Source organism: Pomacea canaliculata, linkage group LG11 (genome assembly GCF_003073045.1).
Source record: "Pomacea canaliculata isolate SZHN2017 linkage group LG11, ASM307304v1, whole genome shotgun sequence".
Lineage (NCBI taxonomy): Eukaryota > Metazoa > Mollusca > Gastropoda > Architaenioglossa > Ampullariidae > Pomacea > Pomacea canaliculata.
The window spans coordinates 264,644-282,284 of NC_037600.1; the positions used below are offsets into that span (position 1 = coordinate 264,644).

Below are 17,641 nucleotides of genomic sequence, written 5' to 3' on the forward strand. Positions count from 1 at the left end.
TTTTCAGTTTCTTCTTTAGATCTTCATTTTCTTCCAAACTCATGCAGTAATTAAAGTGGACATTGAGGACGCTGGTGCAGTCAGTGTAGCGAGTATTGATGGTTGTTAGTACTAGTACTTATTGTGTTGTCGTGGCCATCTTCACTTAGCTTCCTAAAACTTTAAAGGAAAATCGCAGTTTGAAATTCTATGAATATATGAAGATGTTTATGTCTCTCTCACACATACCCACACACACACGCTAGTTCTTGTAGACGTAGGTCTTATCTTGTTTCGTGTAGAGTGGTGTGATGGTTCTGCCATCCGATGGACGAGTTGTTGTTGTCGTTGCTGTTGTCATCGTACAGCTCCTATATCAGTTCACTGACTGACTCACAACCCAACTCCCTTTTGTATTCTGCTGTCTGTGACCACCACTGCTCACCCCTTTGAATGTTTGAGCAGCACAACCAACGCTTCCAACGTTTCTTATGTTGACTGTCCACCATGGGATCCACCTTTCTGAGACACAAGTCCAACCTACACAAGCGCTATGTGTCTACTGGCTGTGTCTTGCTGATTTCACAAACTGTATGTACACGAGGGCATTTGGCTGGCAAGCAGCATTATGTGGGCCGCAGTGTGTGTGTATATACACATGAGGGCATTTGGCTGGCCAGAAGCATTATGTGGGCCGCAGTGTGTGTGTGTACACGAGGGTATTTGGCCTCACAATGTGTACGAGGACATTCGACTGGCTGAGCCTATCTCTTGCCAATCCCTATCGTAAGATTTAAACAAGAGAGTGTGGTGATTATGTGTGGTCCTGGTGTACAGAGATCCACGCCATTTGTCAGACCTCACCAAATATTGCAGAAATACTTCTTCAGAATACGGAAGCTCATAGGTCCTGTAGGCGGAAGGCTGACTATGCCTCATTGCTTCTACATGATGTCCTCTGGCTGCCAGTCCGGGCTCACGTTTACTTCAAGCTCGCAATGTCTTGCTATCGTGTTGTTCTTGGTCTTTTCTCCAATCTGTCTGAGAGTGTGTTCCATACCAGCCTCAAGGTCAGTTTGCTCGGCCCTCGCTGCTTTTCTCTGTATTCCATCTATCAGACTGGAAACCTTCATCCATTGCTCTTTCTTCTTCTCCGCCCGTCTGTGGATTGACCAAGCCCCTGTCTCTCCACACAGCAGGGTCACTACATGTCTTCCGATTTACTTCATCATGCAGCCTGTGTCCCTACTGCCCTGGTCTCTTGTCAAGCGAATCGAGTTCACCTTGTGTGAGGAAATGAGCTATACAATTTTTTTTTTTATGTACACAGCAAATTTTGATGTAATTTTAGGGGGTGGAGTGAGCAAATCAGTGAATGAGCAAGAGTTAAGTGGTGGTTGGCACCACGACTTGTACTATCTTCCTTGACCAGATGGCAGCGTTTGGTATTCCCCTTCTAACCGCTGCCCCTTGATGTGAGCCACAAGAGCCTGAAAGGAGATCATCTGGTGTATTATCTTCCTTAACTCCAAACCTCCTCATGCCCCATCATCTCCTTTGCAGAAAATATGCTGTCTCCCTCAACAACTTAGGGAAGGGACATCAAGAAGACATCGAGTGCACAAGTACAGGTGTTTCACAGTTTATCTACACTGACACCATGTCAATGAAATGAACCTGACACAACACAGTAGCAGATCAAATGTTGAGAGTTGCCATCAACATTTTAGGCAGAAATCAGGTGACACCAGGTAACCCAGCAAGTAAACTAATTAAGTGATGGTACTAATGAAACAACTGAATGGTTGGGGTTAATTGCAGTAATGAGTTATGTAGTGAATGATAGCTTTAACACATCGACTTATCATAATATTGATAAAATATTCAATCTACCTTAGCCACCACAACACAAACAACTCAGACGGTCATCAGTTTTATTATAAGCAACAACCTGGTTCGGGAAACAAAATCACAAAAGAGGAGGTGTTCATTCCAAAGTTCTTCTTTGTACTGATAAAAGGCATCCATTTCCACAGAGCTGTAAAGCAATTCTGTGTTTGACAAAAAACACAGTACATATCTACTGACAATAGCATTCACACTGCAAGCATTGTCAAACGATGTTATTGCCATCGACTGGTGACAGTGTTCGGTGATCTCCATTTCATCATTATCTAATCCTCCAAAATATTATGTAATTAAGATGATATAAAAGAGGAAAACCAAGGAAAAAAACAAGTAAAAATAAGGGGAGAAAAATTTACACAATCAACAGAAGAGCACATTGGAAAGGAATCATAAAAACACACTGAGAGATCGGAATAACAGTCAAGGCAAAATGTCTCAAATATGGAAATTCAAATTTCAAATACTTGATGTAAATCTCTTTAATGACTACATTAAAGAGGAAAGAGTAATTTGCCATTCAGACTATCTGACATACATTTTCTCTACAAAAATAGGTCATCTTCACCTACATACTTGTCCCCTTGAACCATAATATAATGTACAAACTTTCCACCACAAAAAATATTCAATAAATACAAATAACAAAATGGAAAAAAAACCCTAATCCAAAAACAAAGAGGGCGCAATGACACATATTGATGCTGATCTCCCTTTTGTAGTCTCACCTTTATGCAGTCCTTTAAAGCTGTAGTTACAATGAGGAAACAAAGTACCTCCCCTGATAGTGTGCATCTTACGCTGGTCAAGTTCTCAAATCACATGCAAATCTAATTTTGTTCCTAAATTATGTTATCAAGATCATAACCTCATTTGCAAAAAATCCATTAAAGTTGCAGCCTTTCACCCTTAACCCTTCCTGCTAAAAACAGAAATAAACCCCGCTGCATTGTCACATGAATCCAAATTTTGACACATGCGATTTCAACAGCTGTCCTATGTGAAGTTCAGTAAAAGTGTGATAGCTCTTATCGTTCTCTTAAAAATATAATCATTTCTAGAAGAATGTGAAAAAAAGAATTTAGCCAAATGAAAGTAACAAGAAACACTCTATTAGAGATCTCTGACCTTGTCAAGGACTGAGGCTTGAGCAGATCGTGAAATGATGATTTTTACATCGTGTAATGGATGATGATCTCAACACGTAAATTTGTAATGACAGGTTTACAGTCTCTCATACCAAGCTCATCTCAGGACAGTTATGTTCCTCACCAATCACCTTACTGTCCAGTTTATATTTCACATCAACTGCTCCACTCCCCACCAACTCCAACTTCCTTCCTTAAAACAACAGCACTGCAAGCCCCCGATAGGACATGTATGGAGTAAAGAAACAGATATGCTCAGGTTGTGACAAATGCAGGTACAAAAGATGTGATAATTCTACAATAACAGAATGCATCAATGCATGAGACAGAGTGCCTGGGAAGTTTCATTTTAATTACGACATAGATCACTTCATTTTAGCCTTCAGCATACTGATCCCTTTGAATGAACTTGTGAAATGTGATGCTTTGAATTATTGGTGACAGTGACTCAATCAACCCATGAGTGATGCACATGTTGGGTGACAAGCATTTCAGATGCTTTGCTCTCTTTTTAAGGGTAGTAATAATACAAACTGGACTAGATCTCAGTCAAAAAAAGAAGAAAAATACAGCAAAACTTTACAATAATGATTTTAAATGAAAAACTGCTGTGGATAGTATGTGTGGAGACTTTTAATTTTTAAGCATCATATGACTAAAATACGACTCAACGCTGGAATATAAGAAATGTCAGCTGTGACTCCATACACCCCTGCCTGTCATTATGAGAACCTGAAGACTACTTCTTAACCCTGGTTAGCAGTGAGAGACAGGTGAGATGCTACAGGTGACTGCACATTAAAATATGCAAATAACATCTACATAATAAACTTTTAATGTAACCACAAACAAGCAAAAATATAAAAAATTCTGGATCTTGGGTATGAGTTTGATAAAAATCCTCCATAAGTATAATTTAGAATTGCAACAGGACAGACACTCAAGTCTTTTAAGAATGACTAGCCTCTGCCTCCCGTTGCATTTGCCAGCATTGCTTTATGGGACTTACAGGAGAAGTTAGTGACATCTTGGGAAGAATGAGGCCGATGGTTGAGTTGGGACATGTTCTTCCTCCAACCACCCCCATTAACAAGTTATGAAAACAATTTTAAAAAGAAAAATAATTGTCCCTAAGTAAAAAAGCATGCAGCATTTACAATCAGTTTTGAGTCCCCACCCCTGATAAAGTAAGATTAAGTCCCCGCCCCAGATTAAGCACTCAGATAAAAAGCAGCTTGCATGAAACTGTTAGCCTAGATTTTCTCCTTTCATTACCATTTCTCAAGTAGGGACATTGTGAGGAAAATAATGCTTTGATCATCCGGACAATGATGCGTTTTTCACAGACATGGCACCGGGAAATCAACCGTGGAATGTTTCAAATTATCAGAAATAACCGTGTGACTAAGATGTCTGAAGATATTTACCACTATATTAATGCAATAATTCCTGCTTACTGCCTCGTGTACTGACATTCACTTCTGGCCATTTAGTGATCACTCATTTGAGCCTGAGATGACTTTAGCTGGAGGTCATCTTACAGTACTGCAGTGTTAAATGGCATTGTCATTTAGGGTACCACCCATCTTCACCCACCTCACCTGTACCTGCTCTTGCAAAACTGCTTTGTCCCACACCATGAACATTTTTACAACATGAAGCATTCCTAAAGGGTTTATCAGCTAGCAACAACTAATGTTTCTTTGACTAGCATACCTTGGCTAGTTGGGTGTAGTATCACATGCCAACTTTGCTTGTCACACCATATGTGAAGAAGTGAACCCCAAACACTGCCAAGCTGTAGTGTGAAGGGACCTCAGGTAGGAAGAGGGGGTATTAAAAAAAAAATCAGTTAGCATCCTTGTCAATTAAAAAAGTAATTTCAACAGAATGTTAACACCTAAGACATACAGGAAAGGTAATCTTTGTTTCCACTCAGCAATCTTGTCTGGCCATCTTTCTGAGCCTTTTTAATCTTAAATCATTCTTAATTTTTTTACATCTAAAATGTGAGTTGGTCCTCTCAATCAAATTCATTGCTATCCTTGCATAAGACTATCATCTTCATTATTTTATGTCATTTTGTGATCTTTAGAGTTCTTGATGCTAGAAAATGCACACATTCACTGAAATTCTGTTTGAATGGATCAGACACTCAAATCTTTGCACAGACCAACTTACACAAACACGATTCAGTTCTGTTTAAATAGAAGACACTCAAATCCTTGAACAGGTTTGCGCAAGGTTGAAAGACATGAAGAAAAAAAGAAGTCCGACTGAAAAGTTGAGAGGCATGGATAGACCACTTAAAATAACAACTGTAAAACTGTTTCAAAAATTAATTTTACTTTATTAACAACAATACTGACACTGTCAGCCCTATGCATATACATCAACAACATAAATCTGACACATTCATCCTTACCCACAAGAAAATAAACTACATTTTCATAAATGAATTCATCGCTGCAGTATCCATTGACTAATGCTGAGCTCTACACATGATATTTCAAGGAAAATGGAAAGCCAGGCTGGCCAAACTATTTCATATGCAGGATCCTGTCACCAGAAATGCCTCATAAGAAATGCACCTAGTGTTCTCTCAACAAGAACAGAAGACAGACAAGGGGACAAGAAGTGAGAAAATATCCTGAACAGAAACAAAAAGAAGGATTTGAGTAAACTTAAATCAATCGTCCCTATTGACTGCTTGTGTTTTTAACTTTGTAATTTCACAAAAAGAAGAAAGCATGTAAAGCCTCAACATGTGCCCATAAAAATAATAAAGACACAATGTCTTGCAGTGATGTTATGGTATATCACACTGCATTCATTGACTCCTGTATCAGGAAACAATGGAAGGTGGAAGCAAAAGCTTAAAGCAGACAAAAACATCCTCATCATTCAACACTACCAGGTGACTTATGAGCAAGACGAGATGTTTTCCATCAACAAAACAGTAGTTACCAAGTGTCAAATCAAACAGAAGGCAAGCAGGTCAATTAACTATTTCAATGATTCTTGTACTGCCCCTCAGGTACAAATCTAGATTTCAATGATTTTTGAAATACTGCCCATCAGAAAAATCAGCTAGCCTATTAAAGGGTCTTGTTTTTCTCTCTGAACACAAAAAACTTGTGACAAAGAAAGAAAAATGACCCAGAACACAACTTATGATAATTTATGTGGTTGAACAGCAAGGAAAATGCTGACTTATTTACTATGGTTTGAACACACGTGGGAACAGCACAAGCTTTTGTGCTGAAGTAACACATGATGGCTGCTGGTCAGTTAAACATGAGGTACACACTGCGAACAACACTGTCATCCCCCCCTTCTCTGCTCTGAATCTTCTTGACTTACTTAACTTACAGGCCCAGCACTGCTAAATAAGCCATGACACAAAAAGAACTAGTAGCAACTTATCAGCTGCAACACAAACATGACTGTTTGTTTTATAGCACTTGTAATGTTTGTATCTTTTGGTCACCAAGCTAAACAAATAAACTACTCATGAATGATCGATGCTGTCGTCATTTCTGTTTATTAATCAGTAATTTGTGATTTTCTATTTAACAACATCTGCCCGTGACTCCTTGAGTTTAAAACAAAACTGCATCCTGGGCCAGTGATAAGATTATCTGCACTGAACAAAAATGGCTACAGCTCACAGCAGGTATACTAAGTTTGAGTTTTTGATAATAATCATCACCTTTCTCTGTCAAGTGCAATTCTCACTCCCCAACATGACAGCAGGGAGTGTGTCAACCATTTCCCTAGAATAGTCTTTAAATCCTTAAATCATTTGCCGGAATTATCTGGTACATGTGAAACTACATTTGTTTGCCAATATTAATATTATATTACTGAAGGTGTCAGTAAAGCTATACCTGTTGGCCAAAATCATCAGGTATTAGTGAAAATCTATTTCGATATTTGATGTGAACAAATCTTCCCAACACCTCAATGAGTCGTGTTCTGTCACTTTAAGCCTTCAGAGATTATTTGTTTATAACTGTGCAGCTACATCACTCTGTGTGTGTGTACATACAAGTGTGAAACATCAAGCTGATTTCTCAGCTTTACTCCTAAAAATAAATAAAGCTCTTAAACAAGATGTCACTAAATATCACAAGAACCTTAGAATTTAAATAATTTTTTAAAATTTCAGTCAGGAGAACCAAACTTACCAAACTGAAATGTTGAGATTTTTGAGGGCCTTTTTGAAGAGATGAAGGAAAAAGAAGACTGAAGCTTTTATTTCACATGAGTGAACTTGACACAAGCCAGGCACAAGCTGGACACAAGCTGGAAGGTGTCAGTTGTGTCACATGACAATTGCTATTAAACTGGAGATCCTATACTTGCAATATTTTGTGTCAAAATATTGTAAGAATAATAAGCATACATTAACAACAGCATTTTATTACTTTATGGTGATGATATTTTCCTGAGCTGTCTGAAGGAAACAGACAGCAAGTACAACATATAGGCAGCTGGGAGCAAGCAGTCCTGATGAAAACACTGCCCCTGATGTCAAAATAATGAAGAGAAAACAATGAGTTTGGACTGATCTGTAGAACAAGTACCTGCCCCGCCGATCATAGTCAAAACAGCAACATGGCAAAGTTTGCAAAAGAAAACCAACCACAAAGACATGGTCGATAGGAGAAAGCCTTGCGTGCAAATAATGCAGTGTGAAAGACTGGTGTGACAACATTCTGCACAATTACACACACATTCAGTGCTTGTTATCCAACATCCACCACTTCATCTGTCTAGTCATATGCAATGATTATAAACACCATATTTAACATTATAAATCATTAAAAGTAACTTTCACCAATTCCATTATGTTCTTTGTACGACTTGCAGACACCAAGCATGACAAATATCTTACAAAAGATAAGAGATAGACTACGTGAAATTCTATCCAAGATAACAATTACCCAGTTTTATAATTCTATAATTAATGATGCTCATACCCCAACTTCCTTTACTGACAATTTTCTCCTTAGTGCCATTAAAACATTCTGCTGTAAAACTCACAATAAGTTTCCTTGTACTTATCATTGAAACAAGAAGTTACTACAATTAGTTCAGTTTCCTTGGCAACCAATCATCTATGTGTTCTACTCATCATTAATTTTAGTCACTTATTTCAGGAAGAAAAACATTAAGCTAAGACTGTTCAACCAATGTTGCAATCTTTCAGAACTCTGAAAATGACTAACTGCCAAGTCTGAGCATCATGCATGTTGCTGTGATACAAGTCGGCAGTTGGCTATTAGAGTCTCTTTGTTACTGCTCTTCACCTCACAAGGGTTTAAGGATGCCCAGGTGTGCAGGAGGAATAAATAGCGTTCATACCACAGCTTACACTCACAAGTCACTCACACCAGACTGTCCGATCACTGTTCACATCTAGTATTATCGGCATTAGGTCAAACATTTCTCAAAGCACCCCTAAAACTCCACTATCATCACTTGGGATATACACGGCGATGACCGTACTTCAGTCCTGACCCGCCAGTGTTTGTGTTGGAAGTGGTTGGCCCCGACGACTGACTCAGCTGTGCTGGGTCGAACATCACTGGCATGCCAGATGGCTGGCCAGCACCGGGCATGGCAGGCTTGGGCATGTCGGCATCACCAAGTTCTTGTGCCTGTTTGGTACAAAGACAACAGTGAATGACTATTAGCACACTAATTAGATGCAATAAGGATTAGCTGTCTTCTATCAAGGTACTGACAAGCTGCACTATTGATTAGTTCTCTTTTATCAACATATTGCTACAATATCAGTTATCTATCTTCTATCAACATACTGAATAGTTACAATATGGATTAGCTGTCTTCTATCAACATACTGCTTAGCAATCTTGTAAGGTGTGCACACCTCTGACTACTTGCGCGTATGAGACCTCTCTCTCTCCATCAAGTGCATGTTGCCATAGTTTCTCTAAAGATACAAAAGTGCCCGTCATCTCTGTCTTGATTGCATGACATCTACTTTGTCTTTGTCTGGAAGTCAGTGTTTGGATCTTTATGAACATTCTAATATATATCATGTTACTACATGTAACAACAACTTTTATCTCCCATTACCTCAGACTAGCATACCTGTCAATCACCTGTATACAGCTTCACATTGCTATGTGCCAGTTGTACTGTTGTGTTGTATCATGCCCTGTCTTTATTCAACCTGACCTTTCTTCCCAGTTGTCTAAGTCATTTTATGCTCATTGTTCTCAGCTGTCACAAGCTAAGCTGCTGACTCCAGGATTCAAAATCTGAAAGGCACTAGCTTTAGGGCATGCTTACTGTAGGAATAATGCCCCGTCCACCATGGTCAGTGGTGATCAGCAGCTAATACTTGCTGCACTCCTACTACCCGCATACTGTGTTAGCAAGTTGTATGCTACATACATAGAAAGGTAGAAATAACTTACAAGTTACTTCCCGATAACACTGCTGCATGCAGAAAGAAAAAAAGAAAACAAAACAAAACAAAAAGCACATATGAACACATGCATAAAAAAGAATAGCATAAAAATGGCAGGCAAATACATAAATAAGCATATTATGACAAGCCTGCCTTAGACAGAGCAGCCGTTAACAACAAAAATTACTCGCACGCGCGTGTGTGTAAGTGTGCATTAAGCAGCTGATGTCAAGGACATGTCATACCATAATGTTGACAACAACAAATCAACCCACAACTAGCAACAGCACTGAAATAATGGTTCAAGAAATAGTTCAAGTGTCAAAGTCCAGATGGCTATTTCATGTTAACATTTCTTAACAATCTACTTTCCTATTCCATCAATCCAGAGTCCACAGCCTAACAAATGTTTCTTTGAAAAGGATCAGGTCCCACTTGAATCTGACACACAAGCATGCTCCAGCATCAAAGGCACTAAACTTGGGTCGGCATGATGTGCATGTAATGGGACAGCACCGCACATGTCTAAAGGAGTGAAAGCCTCATTATAGTCAATGACAATGTGTTCCAGAGATCCAGCAACCTAGCATGTACAGTTGGGTCTGTATCTCCATCTTGTGCCCTGAGTTTCAGCATGTGAAGCTGTTATTTTGTCTACTGATAGAAGCTAATGATCATGTCTGTCATCTTTTCCAGAGCAAAATAAGGTGAGCATTTCTGAACATGGTTTACTGAGAGGGCTGGTAGGTAAGTAGGTTGGTCAGTCAAGTGTTTGCAAAACAGATCAGTATCTTTATTTCACCAATATTCTGTATTTCTGAAATCAAAGACATTCTTATTTTTTTGTCATTCTAATTACCATTATTTCTGGATATTGCAACATGTTGAAAAATAAGCCTCCTGCATCTGTTTCACACCACTAGTTGGTTAAATATGTGCTACATTCACTATACAGACATTGTCAACTTGAGATAAAATTTAGGACACACTGTCAGGCAGCAAGAAAGATTGGAGGATATCTATAGTAGAGGCGAGAAGGCAGCCCATATAGAAGCTATGTATATTGAGAAAGTTAGGCTTGATGTATATACTCCTGACTGCAGATGACAACCCTTTCAGTCTTGAGAGGTTTTGTCACATTTTATGACTAAGCTGACTACAGACATCAGTTCCTTAGTAAGCCAGTGAGAGGGTTCAGCCTTTCAAAGGTATAAAATAAGACCCAATCCTGCTATGACCAAAGATGTGGTGGTAAGACATAGGGTATCACTGAAACACAATCTGATATTATGTTTAGAGACATAACCAAATATTTTTTTCAAAGTAACAACTCTCTGGCTAGATTCCATATTACCAGGGTATATACCTATTAACTCTGACTTCACTATTTTCCCTCTGTTATCTTCTGCTTCAGGACTCTCAGACTGAAAGAGTTGTGCCAGCAAAAGCCATCTGGTGGTGGTCATGTTGCAACAGTTTACCTTTATGGCTAGCTGTTGAATCTCATGAGACAATGAGCTCAAAGAGCTGGAGCAAGACAACTGTAAACAGATACGTTTCATTCTTTCATAAGCACATGCCTGCTGACAACCTGGTTCACTACAGGGCAGTTCCACAATGCAACAGTTCCCATACAGTAAATCCTGTCAAAGTTAAGTCTGAATTATCCTTAAATGATGCTTCTGAAAGTGTGAGCAATTGAGAAAACCAGCCATTAAGTGACATTGCAGTATGCCTCATTGCTTCAGGGCAGTAAGAGAGGTTGTTTGGTGAAATATTTTGCTTTTAACCTGCTTTTGTGGTACTGAGTGACTTGGAGCTATAAGAGAGCTGCTAAGTCTTTATTCAAGAGCATGACTTCATAGTTTTTCTAAAACCTCTCAGCAGAAATCCACATTCCAAACAGGAACTGAAGTTACATGCTGGCTAACTGGTCGTAAGTTCTGCCCATCAATGTGGGTGATTTTTTTTTATTAGTAGACTGCTTTCCACAACCCAAATATTTCTGTAGGCACAAGAACCCACTTTCCAGAAGAATCCTGACACTAAAGTTTCTCCGCTTAAACCTCTACCCCCTCTGTACCATCATTCATGGTATTGCTTCTACAGTCATGAATCTTGATAGTGGTTTCCTGTAATCTATCTAGTCAACATAAATGCTGCACAATGACACTGTTACATTAGGGCAAAACTAAACATACAACATTTTAACAAATAAAATAAAAAAGCATACAAAAAACAAACAGAACATTAACACACATTCACAGTATCGGTTCCATACCAACCATAACATTTTCATGACATACATACTATGCTAATGGTAATGACAATACATTCTGCTCCTTGAAGAAGAAATCCATGCAAAGATGTAGCCCCCTTGTAAAATGTCTGAGAACACATGCCATCAACAAACAGCCAATCAAATTGACTGTGAACAATAATGATGACTGACACTAAAACTAGTGATGTTTTTTCTTTAAATTTCTTTGGAAGCCAAACTCATTTAACCTGTTTGCTGTCCAGCGATGTGCTCAGACTGACTTCTAGAGAGAAGGACATCAGGTATGATGGCATGTATAGTGGTCTTCTTAAAAATACACAGTTGTTCTTACCCTCATGACACCTCTGAACAGTACTCAGTACTCATGAAGAAGCATTTTGAGCTGGGAAAGATTGCCTAACCCCAAGCATTAGAAAGATCTTATCAGGATAGAACTGGTAAAAACTGGCTGCACAATTACGGATTTATTCTTTTGCCATGCACATGAATCCAAGCAAAGCTTGCATGCACTGTACAATGATCTTCACGTAAGCTACAAATAAAAGAAAAATGCAGAGGAAACCATTTATGTGATGTAGATAACCCCAGGATTTGTATTCATGGACATCAGCAGTTTACTCATGCCTGAAACTGGGTAGGGAACCAATTGGTTAAGTTACCCCAAAAGGCAAACCAACCAGATTAAAGGGATGCTCAAGGCTTGTGATAAGGCTCTGGCGACAGTCAACCGTTTCAAAACTATATTTAGTTACAATTACAGAGCACAAGAGCAATACAGGAGAAATAAATGATTCGTTTCTCATTTAATTACTACTTATTAACACTATTTCGGTTGCCGATCTCTATAAAAATAGAAAAAATCCAGTAAAATCGACCCTTGTGTCCTTCCGCTGAGTAGCCGCGATAGCTTCCCGAGATAGTCGAGCAGACGAACCTGCATGCCACGTCAGTCAGAGACGGACAACAAGTGTCGGTGATCATTGCTAGGGTTTGAATTCGTGAACGGTGGTGTCTCGTGAGTTAATTTAGGTTGTAAAGTGAACTTTTCAAAACACAGTTTAAAAATTATAGAAAACAGTCTGTTTCACTTGGTAAGCAGTGTTGGTCATGTCATAAGGTCACGTGACGGAGAACGAGACTTCATCTAAGTAAACGAAAGAGTCCTGTGTAATGTCTTTTCTTAAACACAACATGCTACAAAACCTTCAACTTTTCCATATGAAAAGACGTGAAAATAGACGAGATTCAAGTAGATCCTACTCTTTACATGATTTTAAGCCATTTTATTTTGCCTTTACAATCCCTTTAAGGAGCCACCCAAGAGGTTGCTACCTAACCAAGCAGCACAGCAAGAATTCTCCCTCTTGCCCCACCCCCACCCCTCAAAAAGTGGCACTGCCCATGCATTTTTTATGCTGTTTACTACTCTCAGAATATGAATTCAATAAAAATGGTATTTTCTAAATAGTTCTGTAGAATTATATCTGTCCAGCTCACTGTCTAGAAAAATTATATGTTTGCTCCAGATGACCTAAATTAATCATGATCCTTGGTATATTTACCCTGTGTGGGAGCAAATTACTCGAAGGGGACACCTTAGTGGAAATACCAGGTGGTAAAATGATTGGGAAAGGCCTACCTTAGGATGTAAATACAGGGTTTTAGTCACTATCTTCAGTTAGTTGATCTATCCAGCTAAGATAGAGCAACAGGCTGGGTGAATACGGTTCATGAACAGTCCAAAATATAGTTTATATGACCATTTGTATCTCCTAACAACATAATTATTGGATTACCTCATGTATCTCTTCTCCATGTTAGGGCATAAATTACGGCTACATGAGATTTTCCATATCTTAAAAAAAAAATACAACTGTTCTACATTTTTGTCCATCAAATATTCCAGAGCCTCCCTCATTTGTATGGTAGAATTATAACAAAAATTCCTTGTTTGCACACATTTTAGGACATGACACAAAAGGGGGCACACAAAAGCCTGTGTCACAAAAGTACAGCAACCAAAGGATTGGGTCTACAGGAGACTCACCTCATTGGAGAGAGGAGTCTGTAAGCTCCTGCTGGCATCCTCAAATTGACTAGAAGCATTGGCAGCTGATCCCAAGAAATAGACAAAATCAATTACTCTAAATATTCCAGTCAAAATTTAAGACACCTGCAAAATGGCATTTGAAACATTTGCCTAATAGGATCTTGAGCACAAAATCTTTAACAAGAAAAGGTGCAAAAACTTAAAGCTTAGACAAATAATTGATTTGTAAACAACATACCACCAGAAGGGTTAAAGAGCATTGGTACATTTGGTGCTGTTGTGCTGGCGGTGGTGGTGGCTGGGCCTGAGGCTGGGAGGACATTAAAGAGATTGGAGGGGACAGCTGAAGTACTGCCCCTACCTGCCGGGTTCAAGACATCAACATACTGTCCCCTGGCACCTGCAACACACAAAGGCCTCAGTAGCTGCTGTCCACACAGGAGCAACTGTCACATTATTTCTGTGACAGGCATGTGATATGGATGCATCTGTCACAGCCACTGTTTATTCTGGCAGTAAGAAAGCGTCAGCCACATCTCATACCAAAAGCCGCCGTTTATGTATTGGTTAATGTTCCCTGTATTAGTTACTGTCCACTGTCCACCATACTATCACTGTTCATAATATTGGTTACTGCTTGCTGTTCATTGTATTGGTTACTCTTCACTTTAAGCATTGTTTATTATTCATTGTTGTTGTTTGCTGTTCACTTGCTGCTGTTGTTCACTTTACTGTTTGCTGTTGATGGTATTGTTACTATTTGTTGTTCACTGCATTGGTTACATTTGCTGTTCACTGTCTTGGTTACTATTCACTGTCCTATTCAAGAAAATGCTGGCTTTACTGTCCAATGTGGCAGATTCACAAAGTGACAAGTAATCACAAGTCTAAGAAAATAATTCTAACCTTTCAAATGAGTTAGAAAAGTGGTCTTCTAAATCATGGTGATAACTGAGTAAATAACTTCCCTGAGTCAGGTCCACAGTATTTGTAAAAGATGTTAACTTTTGTGTCGGCATTATCTTCACATAGCTCCACTACTATATATCGTACATCACATGACTTTAACTGCTGCAGGATAAAAACAAAAATTGCTTGCATTACAACTGACTTCTCCCTGCCTGTCTGACAGGTGCATTTCATAAAAGTTTAAGAGGAAACTACTGATTTTACAATGTTTACAAATCTCCCACACTACTCAAAATGTACCAGTCCTACTACATGTTCAACCATCCATGTTAGTATACCTTAACCCAAAAGCTTTCTCCTCTATAACACAGCCAAAAAAGCAGAATTATACACCTCTTTAAGAAAAAAAAAAAAAGGAAGCCACAGAAAGGAGGTTAAAGATATAACCAAAGCACTAGTGAGTGGGTGTTTTAAAATGTCAAAGAAATTTAAACAAGCTCTAGTAGCATAAAAAAAATATATTTTTCAAAAACTGATCCACCAAACCAGAACTTGTAGAAAGCATGTTAAGAAATCAAATAAGAAAAGAAAAGCATTTTTCTCTATGAACAAAGAATATTAATACTATAAAAATGTTGTCAAATGAGAGGTTTTATATAGTCATCAACTAAGATCTTTTCAAACATGGTTATGACATCTACCAAATCATAAGACAGAGTTCCACAAAATGTTGGGTTAACAAAATCAATAATTTTGTTATCCCTGTATTTGTTTACAATTCCTTCTCACTCACATGAACATATCCACACACCCACACAAAATGTCATCAGTCCAGTTTTTCCAGCATACACAAGCATACTGAGACCAACCCTTCACCCCTTCACAAAGATGCGAAATCAGGCATTCACATCCATGAATCACAAGAAGAAACAGACAAAGCCAGGCATTCACATCTATTAATCCCCAAAAATGGAGAAAAAAAGTCAATAAAAATCATACCACCACTTTTTTCTGTATAGAAAAAAAAAACAAACGAAGTCTAGTGAACCAAAAAGAAAGACTTTCTAAAATGTTAAAAGCTAAATACAAAATAACTCAACTGATACAAATATTTCATACTAAACAATTTTTGCTAATAATTGACAACAACACAACAGCCATGACAAAATTAACATTTACAGCTAATGCATGCTCTAAATGTACAACATGAGAACAGATGATTCCACAACACATATACAACTAAAATACAGCTATCAGGGTCTTGCCTGCATTTACCCCCCCTTCCTGCTCCACCTCACACACACACATTCTATCGTCTCTCACTTATTCAACCACTTCAGCAAAAATGAAAACAAAAAAATGATTTGACCTACCTCTACCTTTTCCTCTGCCCAGGGAAAACATGTTTCCTGAAGGAGGACCATTCATGACAGGGGCTGAAGTGTTGGGGTTTGCTGCCTTACCTAAAGAAATAATGTGCAATGAATTTTCTGTATATTCCTAGCATATGAGTACTACCTGTAAATGGCCTTGTTGACTAATAAGGCTGTATTGTATTGTAAGGAATTTTCCAATTATGTAGCAGCATGTATACCCCTTCCCGCAACCCACACACACACACACAAGAAGCATGCTGATTCACAAAGACAACAAGAAATCTAGTTAATGCCTTGTCACTGGGCATGTGCACATACACATACACACAGAGAGTCCCTCATAAGCTCACTCACTAATGAGGTCTGCAGCTTTGGGAGGTGGAGCTGCAGACTGTTCTTCGTTGCTGTCACCATCTTTGTTGACCCAGGCCTTCTTGACAGGATCCCAGACAATCTGCACATAACATCCTCTCTGTGAACACCTCTAATAACCACTTGAAAAAGTTCCACATCATCAACAAAATTATCTGCTGTTTATAAAGGTGCCAAGGTGAGAGGTAATGGAGAGAGGGGATGATCAAGGTCACAGCAATACCCTCCCCTCACAATGAGGTACCATAAGGTGCAGAGCGAAGTAGAAAGGCATGGCTACATACTGCCCCAAGCATCAAGCTGCTGCATCATGTGTTGGACATTAGCTAAATGTGCAATGACTGGTAGCTGGGACAGTACATGACAAATGAACCCTGACATGACAGCCTCATGACCTGTGTAACAAAGTAGGTTTCAGGGACGAGATTTATTGACCCTGACTGGTTATGAATGTGTAGTGTGTTGCTGTGTAAGACCATGTGACTAAATAGTGCTCAGTAGGGAGGCCAGTTATTCACTGGAAACTCAGTTGAGCCATTCCCAAATAGGCCAGTGTGGCAGATTGCAGTGTGAAAGTTTGAGAAGCAGCAGGATGAAAGTAGTTCCCTGCCCAGCCAAGGTAAATCTTCATAATGTTATCTACTTATATTTAGGAACTTCGAATTGGATAAAATTTGAGGAATCAAGTATTAAGTAGTAAGTGAATTTATGAAAACTGTGTGGTAGAAAGATATAGCTGAATGTGGCGTGAAAGTGAAACAAATGTTATGCTGAAGAATATGCGTAAATTGATAAGGAATTACTTAGGGAAGAGGAATGGAGGGACTACATTCTCAGACAAGCTTTAAAGAAGAAAGGAAGCGAATCATCCATCCATGTAACAGTCGACAGTGGGACTGTGTCACAACACTACAGAGGTTCTAGCCCAGTGACCGTTTCCATGGGATCCTACTCCATAGGGAGAACTACAGGAGCCATTATCAGAGGCTCATTAGTGTTTTGGAGTACAAGAAGACTCCCAAAGAATAATGTTATACCCTTGGGAAGCAGCTTAATACTCACCAACCAAAGATCAGTGAAGAGGCTCCCCAAACAGAATGTATCTTTCGTATGTGTGTTTTTAGCAGCCTAACAGTTAAGCGTAGACCGTAACCCGGAGACAGGAGGTGCTACTCT

At 38.9% G+C, this 17,641-nt stretch overlaps 1 protein-coding gene across 5 annotated transcripts in view; it reads right to left on the bottom strand.

Moving 5' to 3' along the window:
• Positions 1-1,899: 1,899 nt before the first annotated feature.
• LOC112574654 overlaps positions 1,900-17,641 on the bottom strand; it is a 37,893-nt gene continuing 22,151 nt past the window's right edge. For 2 of the 5 annotated variants that reach the window (XM_025255854.1, XM_025255850.1), the window contains 7 exons: positions 16,448-16,547; positions 16,091-16,180; positions 15,717-15,728; positions 14,047-14,208; positions 13,806-13,870; positions 10,959-11,018; positions 1,900-8,698 (listed from right to left, as the gene is read on the bottom strand). In XM_025255854.1, coding sequence (XP_025111639.1) covers positions 8,516-8,698; positions 10,959-11,018; positions 13,806-13,870; positions 14,047-14,208; positions 15,717-15,728; positions 16,091-16,180; positions 16,448-16,547 — 672 coding nt within the window. In that variant the 3' untranslated portion in view covers positions 1,900-8,515. The remainder of the gene's footprint in view (positions 8,699-10,958; positions 11,019-13,805; positions 13,871-14,046; positions 14,209-15,716; positions 15,729-16,090; positions 16,181-16,447; positions 16,548-17,641) is intronic. The other 3 variants (XM_025255852.1, XM_025255851.1, XM_025255853.1) reach the window with 3 other exon arrangements.